We start from the raw sequence: 18,077 nt of genomic DNA, 5'->3' as shown, positions 1-18,077 counted from the left end.
AAAAAATGGTTAGTTTTCTAATCCTCTTTCTTAATAATATCCCCAAAATTTAAAACCATTGAATAGTTTTTTTTACAACTGTTTCTTGTGATTATTATTCATGTTTTCTCAGTGGTTTAGGTGCTTACCGATGACAACTGACCCAACTTCCCAAATTTTGAGACCGTAATAATGTATTATATGTACATAGCTCAATGTGAAAGCGACTTCATTTTGAATTCATGCATGTACAGAAATACATTTACAGATGTAGCTCTGCTTTTCTCTGCATTAGTTGAAAACCTATAGTACTCTATTAAATGTGAAGTTACTTCTGCAGTCCTGAGTTTCAAAATTCATAAAGAGAAACAGTGGCAGACTTGATATACTGTATATTTGTTTGATTATAACAACTTGCACATTAAAAATAATGTCTGTTATCTGTGTGAGTGTGAAAGATGCTGATGCTGAGGTCTCTTTTCTCTACAGATGAGCTCCAGTTCAGTGGTGATGGAGGTGACAGCAGCGTAGTGGCAGTGAGGGACCTTCATCCAGACACAACATGGGGCCCCTACACTGGGACTGTGCAGTCAGAGACCAGCGCTGACCATCAGGACACAGAGGTACGAGGAATATCAAATTTTTTTGTGGCTCATCTCACCTTCTATATATCTTTGCTGAGAGCTGTATGCACGTTACGCCCTCAATTTAGCCAAGATTGCCCCTAAAAAGCTTGTTCCATGGGCCAACATTGCCTCTAAGTCTTTTGTCAACAACTTATTATTCTCTGGCAGCTCCGCCCCATTTTATTATCAATTAGGATGTAAATGACACTAATAGTGACCCACGTGCACAAATATATTCCATAAAATATCAGCCCATGAAATATAACTATTTAAGTCGGCAGCTATTGTCGCTATTTTTGATGTGTAAATGCTATTTCTGAATCAGATTCTGGTGTTGAGCTATTGAATTTCTTTTGTGTTTGTAAGGAACCTGTTTACACTTTAAGTTGGGAATAGTTTTAATTATGTATTTTGTTTTTATTTATTGTAATTTTTATTGTTACTGTGATAAATACCACAAATTATCAGGATACATTTTTAGTCTATATCACCCATCCCTAGTCTGAGAGTATTGAACCCTTGACACTAGGGGTGTAACTATTAATCGTAAGGCAGTTAAAAATCGAATCATAGGTATCACGGTTGACATCGATACTTGAAAATTGAATCTATATATTTGTCCCTTCTTTTGTCCAGCAGCGTACGCGGCGGGCAGAATCTGCTACTACTTTCTTTCTGGCCGCCTTCTACTTTTAAACATGTTCATAAATGATTCCTTACCCCTTTAGCGCCGAAAGAATATCTGTAATATCACGTGAATATCTGTAAAAGTCATGTTTTTCTATTAGCTCTGTCTACTAGCATAGCATCTCTTCTTCACTGCAAGAATCTGCATGCCTCTGCTGGTCCAAACAAATATCTGATGTAAATCAGTTCAATGACTGTTTTTTTGTTTTTTAAAGTCCAATTGTTAAGGCACAAAATACATTTTCAGTTGCATTTTAAAAAGAAAAAGAACTTTTATGTAGTTTTGCATTCTTTACTATAGAACCAGAATTTAAATTAATAGGCTTCTTCTTCATTTGTATTATTCCTTTAGTTATTTCATTCAAGATTTATTTTTAGTTAAATTGCATTGTTTTGAATAGTTTATCAAGGGATTATTTTGATAATGAAAAATAAAAGGAAAATAGAACAGTATTTCCCCCAAAAAATAAAGGAATATTTTTCAGTCATTTGTGTACAGTCCCATTTTGTAAAATAAATCGTGAGAGAATCGTATCGTGAATCGAATCATATCGTGAACCCAGTACCGTGAATCGAATCGTAACGGGAGTTGAGTGAATCGTTACATCCCTACTTGACACAATATAAAAAAAGCTGACCTGTCCCAAGCCACAATTAAAAGATTGTAGCAACATAGAGCAAATAATTGTACGATTTATCATCAGATTAGTCGATTAATCGTTTCAATAATCAAGGACTAGTCGACTATTGAAATAGTCATTAGTTGCAGCCCTAATCTACAACTGAATTAGTTGGTAATTTACAAATTGTTTGATGTTTTTTGCTTTTGTTTACTTTCTCAAGCGGGATGAATTTGATGCTCTAAAGGGCCGGATTTGGCCCCCGGGCCTTGAGTTTGACACGTAAAAGGTAATATTCTGAAGGGTTTGTGCAGCACTGAGGATCTGATTGGTCAGGTCAGAGGTCAGATGACAAAGACAAAACCCTGGACGTTCATGCATGTGGTTGGAAATGTGTGCAGCCTGTGTGTGTGTGTGTGGGACCGGATGGAGCTGTATCAGAGGCTGTGGATCATGTGTGACTCCATCTAATCATTTAGTGCAGGCGCTGCCGGTCACAGCTTCCTGGCACGGACACTTCAGCGCTTCACCAGTTCAACTGTCAATCAAACTTATTTTAATTTCAATCAGTAACAAACCAACTGATGTGGGTTTATAAGGGCTACACGGAAAGTTTCTTCTGTTTTCCTTCATCATTTAGTAAATAGTGTAGAATATTGTATGTTAAATATCAGTAGCTCTAGTTTAAATGCTCTGGGTTAAAAAAAATTAGCTAACAAAGATAATTGAAGGTATGTTACGGTTCTGTTTATTCAGACAACTTTTTTTCAGGAAACTTGATCTCCTGACATGTTTCGACTGTCACGCCCCCTGTCGTCCCCATCGGGTGAAAGGGGGCGTGGCCAGTCTGACAGAGCTCTCAGGTTGGCCATACCCAGAAATAACCCACAAGGACACATGAAAGTGATCAGTAGATGCTTTGATGCTTTCCAATCGAAGCAATCACCTCTGAGGAAGACTGACAGTTAGCAGTCAACAGTTGCCTGAATAAATGAAACATATTATTTAAAAAAAGAAGACAAAATGAACTTGTTGAAATATAATTGGAGGTAACTGTTAAACAAGAGCTCAATAAAGCAAAACATATTTCTGTACTAATGAGTAAAGTATCTTAGTTTTGCAGTTAAAAGCCAAAAACAACTTAGTGTAACTAAACCCCAAAATCACTTTTTTCTGCTGAATACAAATGTATTTGGGTATAAAGTAGCACTGTTGATTAATTCTGGTCCAACGCTCAACATTTTAGTCAAAGTATTTCAATTTGTCATATTTAGTTGTAAAATGTCAGTGACTGCCCTCTATGGGTTGAAACCCAGCTATTACAATCAACTTTTGCTATTGGCTGAGAACAAGATCATGTGACATTTTGGGACCAGCTTGCTTCACAAACAAGCACCGTTAGCCCCACCCCTTTTATAAAAATCAGCATCTGTGGGCTCTACAATCTGTGGTGAGTAGGTTGGATTGAGAGAAGAGTGAATAGAGAGGTGTATTGAGTAATGAGTAGCTAGTTAGCATAGCATAGATTGTTCATTTGAGATTTTATAGTACTAGTGCAGTGTCCATAGGAAAATGTCTATAAAAAAGTGGGAGGTTAAGTAGCTTTTTCATGGATTGTTTACAAGGGAGCTTTAATTCCTGTTTAATTCAGAATAAAAGTTAAATCCTCTTTAAACTAACCTTGTAAACACTTAATTCCTAATGAAAAAAATTTTCTGAATTAAACAGCCCCGGGTTTCCGCCAGGGACAGGCTGTCCCCGGCTGGACACCGTCCGCCCTCTCCCCTGCTGCCCACTGGCTGATTGGCTCTGGTGCGCCCAAAGGTTGCCTCTAACCCTCTCACTCAGCCAACTGTGCTGCGTGATCAAAGCCAGCAAAGGCTCAATTGTTTGCTCCCGGTGGACAATTTTGTGACGTTGCACACCTTTGAACCAAGCAGCAGCCATGTTGAAAGTCTCAGGTCGATCTGAGCCTGATTCACAGAGATATTTGAGGAACACACACACAGACACAGACAGAGATTCCTTGCTTTATAGATAGATAGACTGGGCGTGTCTTAACTGATCCAGGAGCCCCGCCCATAATCAAGGTATTTTTTGAATTTCCCTCCTAGTGGCAGGTCAGGAGAAAGCAGGGGTTTAGTTACACTTTAGATAACCACGCATTTTCAAAACTTGTTCATCCTTATCCTCTCCTCCCATCCTATTTCGCTCTGTCCTCTCCTCTCCTCTCCTCTCCGCTCTCTGTCCTCTCCTCTCCTCTCCTCTCTCTGTCCTCTCCTCTCCTCTCCTCTCCTCTCCTCTCTCTGTCCTCCCCAGACGTCCGCCTGTCTTTTATCTCCACATGGCGCCATCCTCCTGGACAACAAACCCCAGTGAGTGATTCCTACTTGATAGGCTCTCATTTCTAACATTTCGTTTATTATCAGTGCGGCTCTGAGCGCACAAATACATGCCTGCACCTTTTGTGTGTGTGTGCGTGTGCGCGTGTGCGTGTGCGCGTGCGTGCTGGTTCACCCATCACCTTTTGTTCTTCTCCTCCCTCATCAGGACCCATTTTAAACTCCTCCAAACTGTAAAGTCTGTTTCTTTTCTTCTCACGTGCTTTGCAATTATATGGAAAACATCTCATTCCTGACACATAAAACCCCATTTTCTCCCTCTTCCTCATTTTTTTGTCCTCTTCCTCCCCTCCCCTTCCTCCCTCTCTCCTATCTGCGGACTGAAGGAGTGAGGAGATGGACCTTCTCTATCTATGAGGAGATAGTGGCTGTAATCTCACATTCCTCCTGTGTTTCTCACCCGTCACTCCACATCCTCCCCCTCCTCGGTCCCCCCCCTATGTGGGTCAGCAGGGGTCAGGGCTCTCCTCCCTCACTGTGTTGGAAAGGACAAATCTGCTCATCTCCTCCTGCTCTGAACTGTCAGGAGGTGGATTTTATAACTGAAGGGAAAAGAGTTTTCTCTGTGCCTTCCTGTGTGGGGACAGACGCTAGACGCAGAGTTTAAAAGTCAAGTTAGAACAAAGTCATGGATGGCTAGCCTGTTACCATAGTAACAGGATACAATTATTTTTACACCACAAACAACTACTAAGATTTAATTCCAGCAAGTTCATTTTGTCTTCTTTTTTTAAATGATATGTTTAGGTTTCATTTATTCAGACAACTTATTTCAGGAAATTCACTTTGAAATTTCCTTTGATCTTCATGAACATGTTTCGACTGCCATCTGTCAGTCTTCCTCAGAGGCATCTACTGACATGTAAAACTATACTACGATTTACCTGAAAGAGAGCCACAGCCATTGGTGCAAGGTGCCACACAGGTACTTTTATTAAAAGCAGCTGCACATCAACAACATGTTGCATCACTTTAGTCTGTGTCTCTCTAAAGGACAGCATGTGTGAGTGAGTTCTGTAGCATGGTTTTGGTCAGAGCAGGAGCCTGGAGAGACTTCACGGTCTGGGTTAAACACTTGCTGGAAACTCATGCTGCTGTTGGAGATGCTGCACATCAGACACACACTTGTCTGTGTCCTGTGAGTGAGGGCGTGGCCGTTCGCTCTGAGGGAGAGAGGCGGAGCAGAAAGAGGAGTGGATGTGTGTGTGTGTGAGACAGAGAGAGAGAGGCAGATATGAATATATAGATATGTAGCAAATATAAGCATTAGAACAAAGTTCTATTCATGTAAACCATATTGTCCTTTTCTATATCGAGCGTACTGAATGTGAAAAACTATATCTACATGTAGGGATGTCCTGATATGACTTTTTCACTTCCGATATGATACCGATATTGCAGCCTTGCGTATTGGCCGATACGGATATTGATCCGATATCAGATCAGCACAAACCATAGATATTTTATTACTTATTTTGTAGTGTGGAATGTTAGAAAAGGCTTGATCAAGTGATGTTACTCAAACAGAGAACAATAGTCAGAAACAATAGGTTACTTTGTTGGAGTGTGAACCACAGTCACCAATGGATAGAAGTGCTGGAGCGGAAATTTTATCGAAGAGCTTATATCGGTGATTTTAGATGCTGTAAGATAAAATCTGATATTCGTTTTCTGGCTGATATCGGACCGATATCAATATCGGATCGGGAACCTCTATCTACACGTATCGCTATATCAATAGCAGGAAGGTTTGTATTTTACAATTATAGAGAAAGTGGTAGAATTAGGTTAGGCTGTTAACTTTAATTTTATTGTTTTGATGTAATGATCATTTTATACGCCTGAGCCGCTAAAGTGACAAGAATATTCATATTTTATTAAATATGTTTTATGTACGCAAGTAAAACTTTGACGTGAGCATGAACAGTTTAAAGTGAGCGTGTACTGTAGATATACAGAAGTGAGGCAGGTGTACCAAAATCTGCTGCCGACAACACCAGCATCACTTCCATGTAACAGAACTCCATGTATTTACGCACTTGCGTAGCTGTATTATTTATTACTTATTTATTTAAAACGTTTTTTGTGTGTGTCCCTTTGTTGGCTTCTTACATCATTCCAACTCTTTCAGAGCTGCTTTGATATTTATTTTTATTTTGATATTGCTTTTCATAATTTCTTTCCTCCAGTGCACTGCTTGTTTTCTTCCATATATAATTTAAACCTCTTACATGTCCATATATTTGTATTAAGAGGATTTTTTACATCTAATTATACATGCCATAACAAATGCATCTTAAACTATTTTTTCCACAGCTACATGATGAAAATACGCTTTTCAGGGAGAATTTGCATAAAAAGGAAAACAACATTGTCTTTCATCAAATGTCTATCAAAAATGCTTTATTGAACTTTATTGGAGTCTAAATAGACCTGTGATTTTCAACCAGGGGTATGCGTACTCCTATGGGTACATCAGATCAGTTAAAATTGTTGATATTTCACGTTTTGGATTTTTCAAGTATTCATATTTTAAACAGAGGAGAGAGCTCAGCGTGGCCAGCTAACAAATATAAACAGTGTATAACAAATATAAAGAAGGTACTTTTGATATAGGGAGGGGGTACGTATAATTAGACAAACAGGCTTAGGAGGAATATATGATTAAAAATGATGTTTTCTACATTCATTGTTTTTAAAATTAAATTTCATTTTTTTTCAGAAAATATTAGTTTTTAACTCCCGTGAGGAAACCAAATAAAAAAAAATAAAAAAAGAGAAAACCATAATTAAACAAAAATGTTTGTCAAAAATAACAATGTAATTTAAAATAGATAAAAGTGGAACTGACATGGATTTTTCTGACTCCTCCTTTTTAATTGTTTATATGTAATGTCACCCAATTTCCCCTCAGGGATCAATTATTTATTGAATCTGAGCAGGTTTAATCAACTTAATTTAAATTAACCTAATTTAAATTATCCTGATGACATCATTCCATTTCTTTGGTCAATTCCGTCCGCAATTGCATTAATGTGGAAATTAATCCTGAAATACTCAGAATCCCAACAATATTAGCATTGCATTAAAAAATACATCCACATTTAGGTGCCACATGCATTCAGATGATTAAATAATACAGTGATTTTTAATGCTGTTTCCAGTGGATTATTTCATATCAAATTTTCCTATCATTTATTTATTCCCTCGTTTGATCATCTTCTAAGCCCGCTCACATGTTCAAACATCATCCTGTGCACCAACAATCACATGAGGTGATTAGTTTGATGGTGTCGTAGCGTGTGTGTTATCAGGAGGGTGGAGGGTGTCGTTGGGAAAAGTCGGGGCGTGGTGCCGACAGATCCGGTTCCTCGTCTCCCACACATCCCCTTCATTAGATTACTGATGCGTTAACCACTCTGTCATATGGAAATCCTGCCATTTGCATCTCCTGAGAAGAAGGCATTAAACCTTTGATCTGTTTAAATATGTTCGGCCCGATATGGCTGTTGGACTTGAGAACAGGGAAAATAATGTTTACTGATGGAGGCTCAGCTTTTTTGGTTGAGTGAACAACTATGGATGTAGATTTGTGCACGTCTGCACGAGCAAAGTCGAACTCTGCACTGTGTTCTCACAAATTTTGTCAGCAGTTCATGTTCAAAACTGAACACTAGGGCTATGAGCAAAACATTAGAACTTAATAGTTTTTTTCCAACACAGTTTTACCAGAAAGGCAATTCTGGCTCAAAGTCATGGGTGCTAAATGCCACAAATGCACTTTTATTATTAATCATGGAGCCCCAAGCATGACATAGTTTAAAAAAAAATCATTGTGGCCATGAAATAATGTTTTTTGTGCATGAAACACTACTTTGAGGCCACAAAATAAGTATAATGTGCACACAAAATAGCATAATTTCAATTCAAACCCATTAATGCCAGGCAATGTTTGTAAAGTGCCTTGCACGAGGACACAACGACAATGACTTGGATAGAGCAAGATTCGAACCCCCAACCCTTTGGTTATTGGACGAGTAATTTGTGACCACAATATGATTGGACTTGTACACTCAGGTCATGGTGATTCCACAAACATCTGACTAGAAAAAAACCTGAATAAAAACTAGTTAAAGACAGAAAGTGAGCCCAAACACCTCGCTACAATTTGATGACGCATTCCCACTTTGATGACGAATTTGACGCGGCACTGAGCTGGAGAAGCCCCGCCTCCAGGAAGCTCTCTGCCGTGACAGACATGTAAACAGACACGCCCACAAAGGTGAGCATTTCAGCGTCCCTCCCACAGTGCTATGTATGTATTTTCTACAGTCTACGTATGTAGCAGTGAACGTCCCGCCCCCACGCTCTGTCTCGTGTTTACAAAGCAGCATAAGCTCGGCTACGGAGTGGGTGGGAGGAGGGCGGGCCGTCCTCTGGCCCTATGTCACCGTGCGGGGAGGAGGAAGTCAGTGTCCCGTCTATAGACACACCCACTCATGAACATGCATAAGTAGGCCACAAATCAGCCTGTTTGTGTAGAGTCGCTCAGAAAGTGACTTTTCAGAGGCTAAAACTCTGGAAAACAGGCGAGTTTGGGAAAATAAACCTCAAATACTTTGTTTTTGGGGTTCTTAGAACAAATGGAGATGGGTGAAAACCAGCATGACATGGGACCTTTAATTATAAAAGTAATCCAAGCAGTTATGTTGGAAGGCCTACTCACCCACAAGGATGGAAAACACAAGGTTTTTTTCTCAAAACTGGCACTAATGTCTCACATAAGCAAAAAACAGAGTAACAGCCTTTGGTTGTTTTGTCATGACATCCCCTTTTATTTATTTAGATTAGATTTATTTGATTTTATTTTGTGTAAAAGTCAAAAGTCGTGGCACATTTACAACGGCGTACACCAATAGGTCGTCCTCAGCGAGCCTCCCATGGCAACCCACCGTCACCACTGCTGCTCTGATTGGATCACATGTGACAAATCTGATATTACATCTCCTCTCTCTCTCTGATTGGATCCTTCTTCAATTAACTGATAGTGGCAGTGTAGCGTGATTAGATGGAAGTTGAAGAGGAGTTGTAAAATTTGGAGCTAGGATGAAGAGTAAAGAAAGGAAGCCTTTAAAGTGTGAAAGTCTGTTGCATGCGCCGTAGGGGAGACACTTCTCTCCCCCTCCCTCCCTCCATTGTTGGGCTCATTCAGGAGCAGCCGACAGCGCTCGCCCCACCCCTATCCTGTCTTTCTTGGAAAGGCATCCGGAGGCGAGATCCTAGAAGGAGAAGAGTAGGGGAGTTCAAAGCGTTATCACGCACCAAACGTCTTTTCATCATGTTTTAGAAACAAGCGGTTGCACTAATCCCCCAATAATCTCTCCAGGAGAACTGGGGCGATAAGGAGCGCCACCCACGGCTTTGAAAACACTTTCTTTTTTGGGTACTCTCTTCTTACTCTCCACCTCTCCTCAATCCATCCTCCGCTGGAAGGACACGTGAAGGTGATCACTGTTGTCTGCTTGTTCCCTTTTCATCACTTTCCCACCTCGCTCGTGTTTGTGCGACTCCAAGTGGGTTTGTTTACATCCTGATTTTGATCTCTGCAGTTTATCAGCACTCATCAACAGTGTTTCTCAGACTCTCTCTTCCTCCGCCCATCACATCTGAATGTTAATTAAAATGGTGCTCCTTCAGAAGATGACAAATCAGTGATTACCAGGAGAGTAGGAGGCAACTCCTGCGATGCTCGCCCCATTCAGAAGAAACTCATACTCAAAAACTGAGCCATCCATCCATCCATCCATCCATCCATCCATCCATGTACTTTTTAAGGTACATTTTTTGGGGGGGGAGATGACTCAAGTTGGTTTTACTTACATTATGTATTTAATTTGCTTCATACCTGTGTACACTATATTATGCTAGGCAAATGTATTTGTACAGCACATTTCATACACAAGGCAACTCAATGAGCTTTACATGATCAAAACGTGCAACAGAAAACATTCAGCAGCTTAAAAATCAATAAGAACAATAAAATCAGCAGTAAAAACTTTTAAAATCAGCAACAACATGACCAAAAATCCAAATTGAGAGATCTGATTTTCTGTTTCAGTGTACAAAGTCTTCCGAGTTTTTGTGATTGCGGAAAACTGAATGAAATTTCGTAGTTCTCTTTCTAAAACAAAATAGTCGTTATTATAGTTATTTTTTTTTATTATTATTATTTTTTGGGGAGATTAACATAACAAGTACAAATTCCAATATGACACAGAATATACCCTCACATGCACGTTTTGGCACAATATCATGTATTTACACCCAATTTTTCCTTGTAAATGGGTGGGAAAAAAGATCAATCAATCAATGCATTAATCACTCAATCTTTATTCATAAAAAGCACTTTTCATACATAAAATGCAACTCAAAGTGCTTTAACAAGGTTAAAAACTTAAAAAATGTAATATAACTCGCTGAATATTTATATGAAATCCTGTGATATAACAGACTTCACCTTCTGGAATGGAAAATTTGGAAATCGTTGTATGACACGGACTACACCACATATGTCAAACTCAAGGCATGGGGGCCAAATCCGGTCCTTTAGATCATCCAGTTTGGCCCACAGGAGAAAGTTAAAATGACAGAGAAAACATGCATATTTTCATATAATTACCAAATATTTAAGTTGTTCCCATCGTTGTCCCTCCAATTACACAAATGTAATAAAATGACACAATATTTGTAGAGACCTTAGTGCCTAAACCACACGACTGCAGTCTTATTTTAATGCAAATTAAATAACTGAACACATTTTTGATGTGTAGGTTTTTTTTTTACAAAACTCTTCAAAATTACAAAAAATGGTCATAAAATCAAGGATTTTTGAAGTGTTGCTTGGATGTTGCTTACAAACTGTATATGTCAGTTATAGTGAAAACTAGGACACATTATTGTTAAAAATGCACTTTAATTCTCCCCAACTAATCTGTGGCCCACTTGAGCTTTAAAGGAGACATATCATGCTTTTAAATCCTTCCTTTTTACATATAAATCATACAGTTGTGGTCTATATAAAGCGGAACTGCAATTCTTGGGTCTGAATTCCTCATTATTATAGCTCCACCCCTTTTCTACCCTTTTCTGATGTGCTTCTGAGAGCAACTCGTTTTGGTGCGGTCTCTTTAAATGCAAATGAGACACTTCATACCCCGCCCCCTCTCCAGGTTGCAGAGGTGACACTCGGTTCAACTCCACCCTGTTCGGCCATTTTTGTAGTTTGATAGAAGAGATACGATTATGTAGCGGCACAGAAAATGTTTATTCACACGTTATTTACAAAATGTCAACAACGGAAGACTTGTCCATCCAGCCTTACATGTTCGAGTCAGAGTCGGACCCGGCGGAGCGAGGTGAAAATGAAGATGATGAACCTAAAACGAGCACACAGCGCTAGCATATGAAGACGGTGCAACTGCTAATGCTAACAAAACAATGACAGGGACGTCTTATCATCACACTTTTTAGCGTTATTTACAGCTTACCGAAGTGCTCTGTTCGTCGTCTCCAAAGATAGAAGGAATTGAACCCTCAATCAGACAAACTCTTTTGGCAAATCCTTCTTTATACTGGTGGAGGTTGCTGAAGCAGTCATCCTTGAAGTGCTTCGCGCACACAAAAATTACATTTATGTGAAAATAAAAGTCAACCAGGCACTTTGAAAAGGTTCTGATGCTGGGAGACGGTGTAATGAAGCGTGTGGGTTACTACATCCAACAACCAAACATTTTGACTTATCCTCTCGTAACTTCTGCATCCTGGAGCTTGGACTACAAAATAAAAGCGAGAAATAAAAATGGCGGATTGCTCGAAGTGTTGGACCTGGTTTTGATGTACTAATTTGGCAGTTCTGCTGCAAATACTGTGACGTTATTGTTCAAATGACGTAATAGAGAATAGAAAAATCGATACAGATTGAAAAATATGACCAAAACAGAATATAAAGATATATACGAGCACCTGAAGAGACTAATTTGAGCTTTTCTGTACTTCTAAACACTCTAAATATACAAAAAAATCCATTTAAGGGCTAAAAAAGTGGATTCAGCATTATATGTCCCCTTTAAACTGCACTGTAGAACAAATTCACAATAGTATTTACCATGAAACTATAAATGTTGAGGAAAATCTTGCATTACGTAAACCTCGCCTGGTTTCAGCACGCACTTCTTCAGCAGAGAAATGTGAAATTAAACAAAAGATAATTATCTCAATTAACCGTATCAAACATGTTTTCACGGACTCTACCGAGGTCTTTGGAGTCACTTATTTAGTTTGGGTTAGGACCACTTATCTTAAGTAAAGACGAGACATTTTGCACAGGGTGATGCTTCCTGCTTTGTGAAAAAAGTTTGATCAAGGCTCTTTGTTATTCTGACATGACTGTGCACCAGTGCACAAAGCCAGGACCAGAAAGACATGGACCCCAACCAACTCAATCCTGCACCGTTAAGATGAATCGGAACGAGACCTTCTCGTCCAATGTCAGTGCCTGACCTCATTAATGATATGCAGAATGAATGGGCACAGATTCTGACAGAAACACTCCAACCTTCAGTGTAGATGTTTCAGGGGTTCCAACTAACCAAAAAATACAAGTTACCGAAATGTAAGTCAGAAAAATAATAAGAATAATATTACTATTACTATTCTTAATATTGTTGTTGTTGGTAATAATCAATCCTGTCATTGTTATTGTTTATACTTTATTTCTGAATATTCATCAGTATTTTGTTTTTGTTTTTCATTACTTTTTTTTATATTATTTACAATTATTTATTTAATTATTTATTTCCTAGTTTTATAATGTGACTTTGCCGTACTTTTATTGTTTTATATATATTAATATTAATATATATTAATAAAATTTCAAATGAGTAACAAACAAATAGATAAACTTACTGTGTCATGCAGTGATTGTCATGTTAGAGTCCCTCTTCCTGTGCCGACTGCTGGGATGTTTAAATATTTGTGATAACACCTCTCGCACCTCCAGGCGTGTTCAAAAAAGCAGACGTGATATGAGGCCACTCTTATCTTTGTTGGCTGCTGTGTTATAGTGAAGGAGCAGAGCCGTGTGTGTGTGTGTTGTGTGTGTGTCATTTGGCAAATTGTCTTGTTTACTTCATCCTTTGCTTGTTTTAGTCACTTTGAGTCGCTGTGGGTGGAGTCCCTGGCAGCGCAGACCCAAGGTAGTCAGAGCGTTGCTGACACTTGAAAAACTGTCATTAATGCAAAAATACCTGAATGTTTAATTGAGATTACCGTCAGAAAGTCAACGTGTACACTAGACTGTACATGGGACAAGTTTACACCTCTTCAGAAAATAATCACTCAAGGTGTGGCAGTTTTTTTTTCTTTTTTCTGTTGTGTGGTGGAGATGTTTAAAACCTCTGTTTAATAGAAAAATATAAAAATCTGTTTACATTATGTATATGCTTTTTTGTTTTTATTCATCATTATTATCAGTTTACCTTACAACCTCCTTGTTTTCTGCGTATGCGTGTGTGTTTAATAATAATATAGATAATATTAGTGATGTTTTTATTTTATTTATTTATTAATTTTTAATATGCTACTCTTTGCCTTTCTAATTACCCCTTGGGGATAAATTCGTTTTTTTTTCTAATTCTGATTTTAAATAATAAAACTTTCTTTGTGGTCATTTATATCAACTTTTGGCCTCAAACACATCATATGTAATATCTAGAGATGGAGATATGATTGGCCCACTCATTGTATTGACTAATATTTGCCATAAGGTGTAATAGTGGTTGAGATCTGCAGTGGTTTTTTCTTTCTATATTGAAAACAAGACGTGCTGTTGGTTGAGACAACATGTTAAAAAGGAATAAGGCACTGTTTCCATTAATGAAAAGGAATAACTATTGTTCTTTTGCACAGATGATGTTTATTTGTTGAATACATTAGATGGGGCATCACATTAAAATAGCATGACCTGCTATTTCAATGGAGATATACAGAATATTGCAGAGGTGGGACCAAGTCCTTGTTTTGCAAGTCAAAGTCAAGTCCCAAGTCTTTGCACTTAAGTCCCAAGTCGAGTCCCAAGTCTATAAAGTCGAGTCCCAAGTCTAGACAGTCGAGTCTTGAGTCAAGTCCCAAGTCTATACAGTCGAGTCCCAAGTCTTTATGCTCGAGTCCCAAGTCGAGTCCCATGTCTAGACAGTCGAGTCTATAAAGTCAAATCCCAAGTAGAGTCCAAGTCCTAAACTTTTTTCTCAAGTCCTGAACAAGTCTTTAAAAAAAATACCTGCCCAGACACCGGCAATGATGATAAAAATGAATATGATTTATATACAGTATCACTCTTGTCATTATGGCATGACTTGATATGACTCGTTGAGTCGGGGGTGGAGTCAAGTCCGAGTCTTGAGTCCAAGTTTCCCATCTCTGGTATATGTGTGACCTAAAAATAGGTTGGGGTGAGGGGGCCTATGAATGTATCGTATCAGTCAATATCAGAAATTTAGTATCTGACAACATCGGCATATTGCTAATATCAAACATCCTTAGTCATGTCCCTTTATATGTGGGCATCACCATCTTAGAGATTTCAGCCAATCAGGGTTTGCATATCATGTTATCGTCACGTCAGGATTAATCTTTGTATTTCCGCTCCTATAGAAAGTCTATCGAGAAAAATACATTTCAATCTGATGTTCCAGGGCTTAGTTACATGTCCTTCAGTTCTTTTTATGACTAAGAAGTCCAGGACAATTACGATAAACGGATTTTGTCATTGCACTCACCACAAAAGGAGAAATGGGAATTTGAAAATGACGTTTAGTGCAGCTATCAGTTATTTTACTTCAGATTCACACACGTCTTCTATCTGAACAAGGAAGTCACCTTAAAACAGGTAAATCTATGCTACCATGAAAAAAATGCCAAGGGGGTACACGGGACAAAAATATTTGGGAGCCACTGATCTAAGCGAGCTCCGTCTGTACAGATTTGATCAGTTTTCAACTTCGTGCAGAATCTACAGAAGTCCTGTCATGAAATCCTCCACCTGTCCTCGGCCTGTCACTCAGGGCCTGACGGAGCCTATCGCCTCGAGGCGGGAGGAGAAGGAGGAGGTGAAATCATTAATGAAATACTGAGAGAACATGGAAGAGGACGGTGTGCAGGGTGAAAGAAAACACGCAGCGTCAGAGGAAAAAGCCAGTGTGAGAAAGAAAAGTGCGAGGAACATGGAAGAGGAGGGCTGGACGAGAAAGCAGGAGGAGGTGTTGATCACTCAGAGGCAGAGACTGGCTGCTATCTGCATCTCGCTGTCATCTGCGCTGGCTCCTGGCAGAGGAGGAGGTGTAGGAGAGGGAAAACCTCAATCCTCCCTATCTCTGAGCCTCATCTCTAGCAGTTCAGGAGCCCGCTTTCCAAGTGCCTCATTTTCAAATCTCTTATCTCAGAGCCCGTTTTAAGTATCGCACTTTTATATTTTTACATGTCATTTGCATGCAGCTCATCAAACCTGCTTCCCTTGGTTTTTTTCCTCCTCGGAGGTGAGTGCTGATACGTGGAAGCTGTGCATGAGCACCGCTGCACAAGGGAATAAAGCAACCTCTCCTGTGACTCCAGTTAAAGATTTTTATACGCTCTGGCATCTCAGTGTAAGACAGTGTTTCCCAAATGGAGGTGCGTGTACCCCTAGGGGTACATGATGGCACAACAGGGGATACTTGAGAGAGAGAGAGAGTGAGAGGGAGGAAAATGAATAAATAAAGTGTCAGTCTTGGTCCCACCCTAGGCGTGAGATGACCAGAAATGATAAAAAAAAACTATAGAAATTAATCCATTCATTTGCCAATAAATAGTGTTTTTCCACCTCGAGGTTGGAACCGTAGACACAATGGACGACGCACGCTCACGGAGAAGTGGGCTTTTATTTTTAAAGCTCCTCTTGCTGACTGGCGGCAGTATAGGTCATAAACCCCGCCTCCTCAATGATAACGGAAGGGATGTGGGTCAAACTGTAAAGTTAAAATACTCGTCACACAATCATATATGACTATGATTGACAGCCTCGGATCTTGTGTAGCTCTCTTTGTGAATAGCATAAGCAGTTACGTTGTCAAGGAAAGCCGAGACATCATAAAACTTTTCTGTTTTTGATCTATAGTACTAGTACTAACCTCTTTGATCTGAACAAGCCGTTGGTAGAATTTACAACGGGAAAGATACTTAAGTTTGTGGCGTAGCTGTGCTGCGTAAGTCATCAGGGCAGTATGATTAATGGGCGGGACGTGTTACCAGAGCTCCTCCCACCCGGATCCTACTGCGCAGACTCTGGCTTCATATGATGTCAAATTTGCGAGATGGAAGCGCTCATAAGCACCGTATTTTGGCTTCAAGAATGTTGAGTGGGAACAGCTACAGTGCACGGCCACTGGTTGGGACCCCATGTGGGGTCGCCTGAAATTTCTGAAAAATTTTAATCGCTTTTTGAAATGTTCTATTATTATTCTTTTTTTTTTTTTTTTAAAACAAGACACAATCTTAAACAACAATATTTTTATACTTTCACCGTGTGAAATATAAATCTAGTTAAGCTAAAATGCACTAAATATATATATATACACACACACGCTTTAGGGTCGCCAGAAATTCTTGATATTAAAATGGGGACACGATCCAAAAAAGTTTGGAAACCACTACATACTGTTTTTTTCCACTTATTTATAAAATGAGATTCATTAAAACGTGTGTTGTCACTCGTTCATTACATCATTGTGCTCCATAGTTGTTTTTAAATAGTGTTGTAGTCAGACAAAGGGGGTACTTGGATTCAGAAATAAGAGAAAAAGGGTTCTTGGGGCAAAAACAAACTTTAAGAAGCACTGGTATGAGAAATGCAACATACGCTGACACTTTATTTCCCCTAATTCATGCAATTGTGTAATTTTCATTACATTTCAGAGAAAATTATCATCTTCCTATTTCACGAGCTCCTAAAAAACAACTTTTAACTAAACGTACAATGTAACATTATTGTAAAATGTAACAAATATGTCATATTTTACGAAAATCCACCTTGCGTTTAAAAAAATATACATCTTATATATCATATTATATATAACAGACAGTACCACAACCCATACACCCAATCTGCAATCTGTTTCAGTGAAAATAAACATTTAAAGATGGTTAATTTAATACAAAAACTTTATCATGTGCAGCAGTATTTGACTCTACGGAGTATTAACTCCATCTGTCATATGTTTTTATCTTTGTGAGTTTAAATCCTGGAAAGTAAATCAGGTTTTAGATGGAGCCCATTGGTGACTAGAGCTCCTGAGGGCCCCTCACGTGGTCCATACGGGCTACCTGGTGCCCACGGGCACCGTGATGGTGACCGCTAATAATTCCCACAGCTGAATGAGCTGGGCTTCTGATTGATGACAGAATAATCGATGGTGGAAAAAGACGTTTCCATGGCTACGCTCTAAACTCAGTGGGAAGTTGTCAAAAAAAGACAAACTCAAGATAAAGATTGTAGAATTTGATTCCTCCCTCATCGCACTCTTCTGCCGTTTGTGGCGTTACTAAAAGTAAACTCATATTTCCATACAGTAGTGTAGTGTAACAAGGGTCATCTGTTCACTGCAGAGATGATGGGATGATGCGCGGCGGAGGAAAAGTGTGTGTGTGCCAGTGTGTGCGTGTCAGATGAGAGT

General features: G+C 39.1%; 1 protein-coding gene across 1 annotated transcript in view; it reads left to right on the top strand.

The window, feature by feature from the left end:
• zfpm1 (zinc finger protein, FOG family member 1) overlaps positions 1-18,077 on the top strand; it is a 142,502-nt gene that overhangs the window by 107,492 nt on the left and 16,933 nt on the right. Inside the window, exon 4 of the mRNA XM_028451225.1 lies at positions 469-602. Coding sequence (XP_028307026.1) covers positions 469-602 — 134 coding nt within the window. The remainder of the gene's footprint in view (positions 1-468; positions 603-18,077) is intronic.

This window comes from Gouania willdenowi, chromosome 6 (genome assembly GCF_900634775.1).
Source record: "Gouania willdenowi chromosome 6, fGouWil2.1, whole genome shotgun sequence".
Taxonomy (NCBI): Eukaryota; Metazoa; Chordata; class Actinopteri; order Blenniiformes; family Gobiesocidae; genus Gouania; species Gouania willdenowi.
This window is presented reverse-complemented; position numbering and strand designations above follow the sequence as displayed.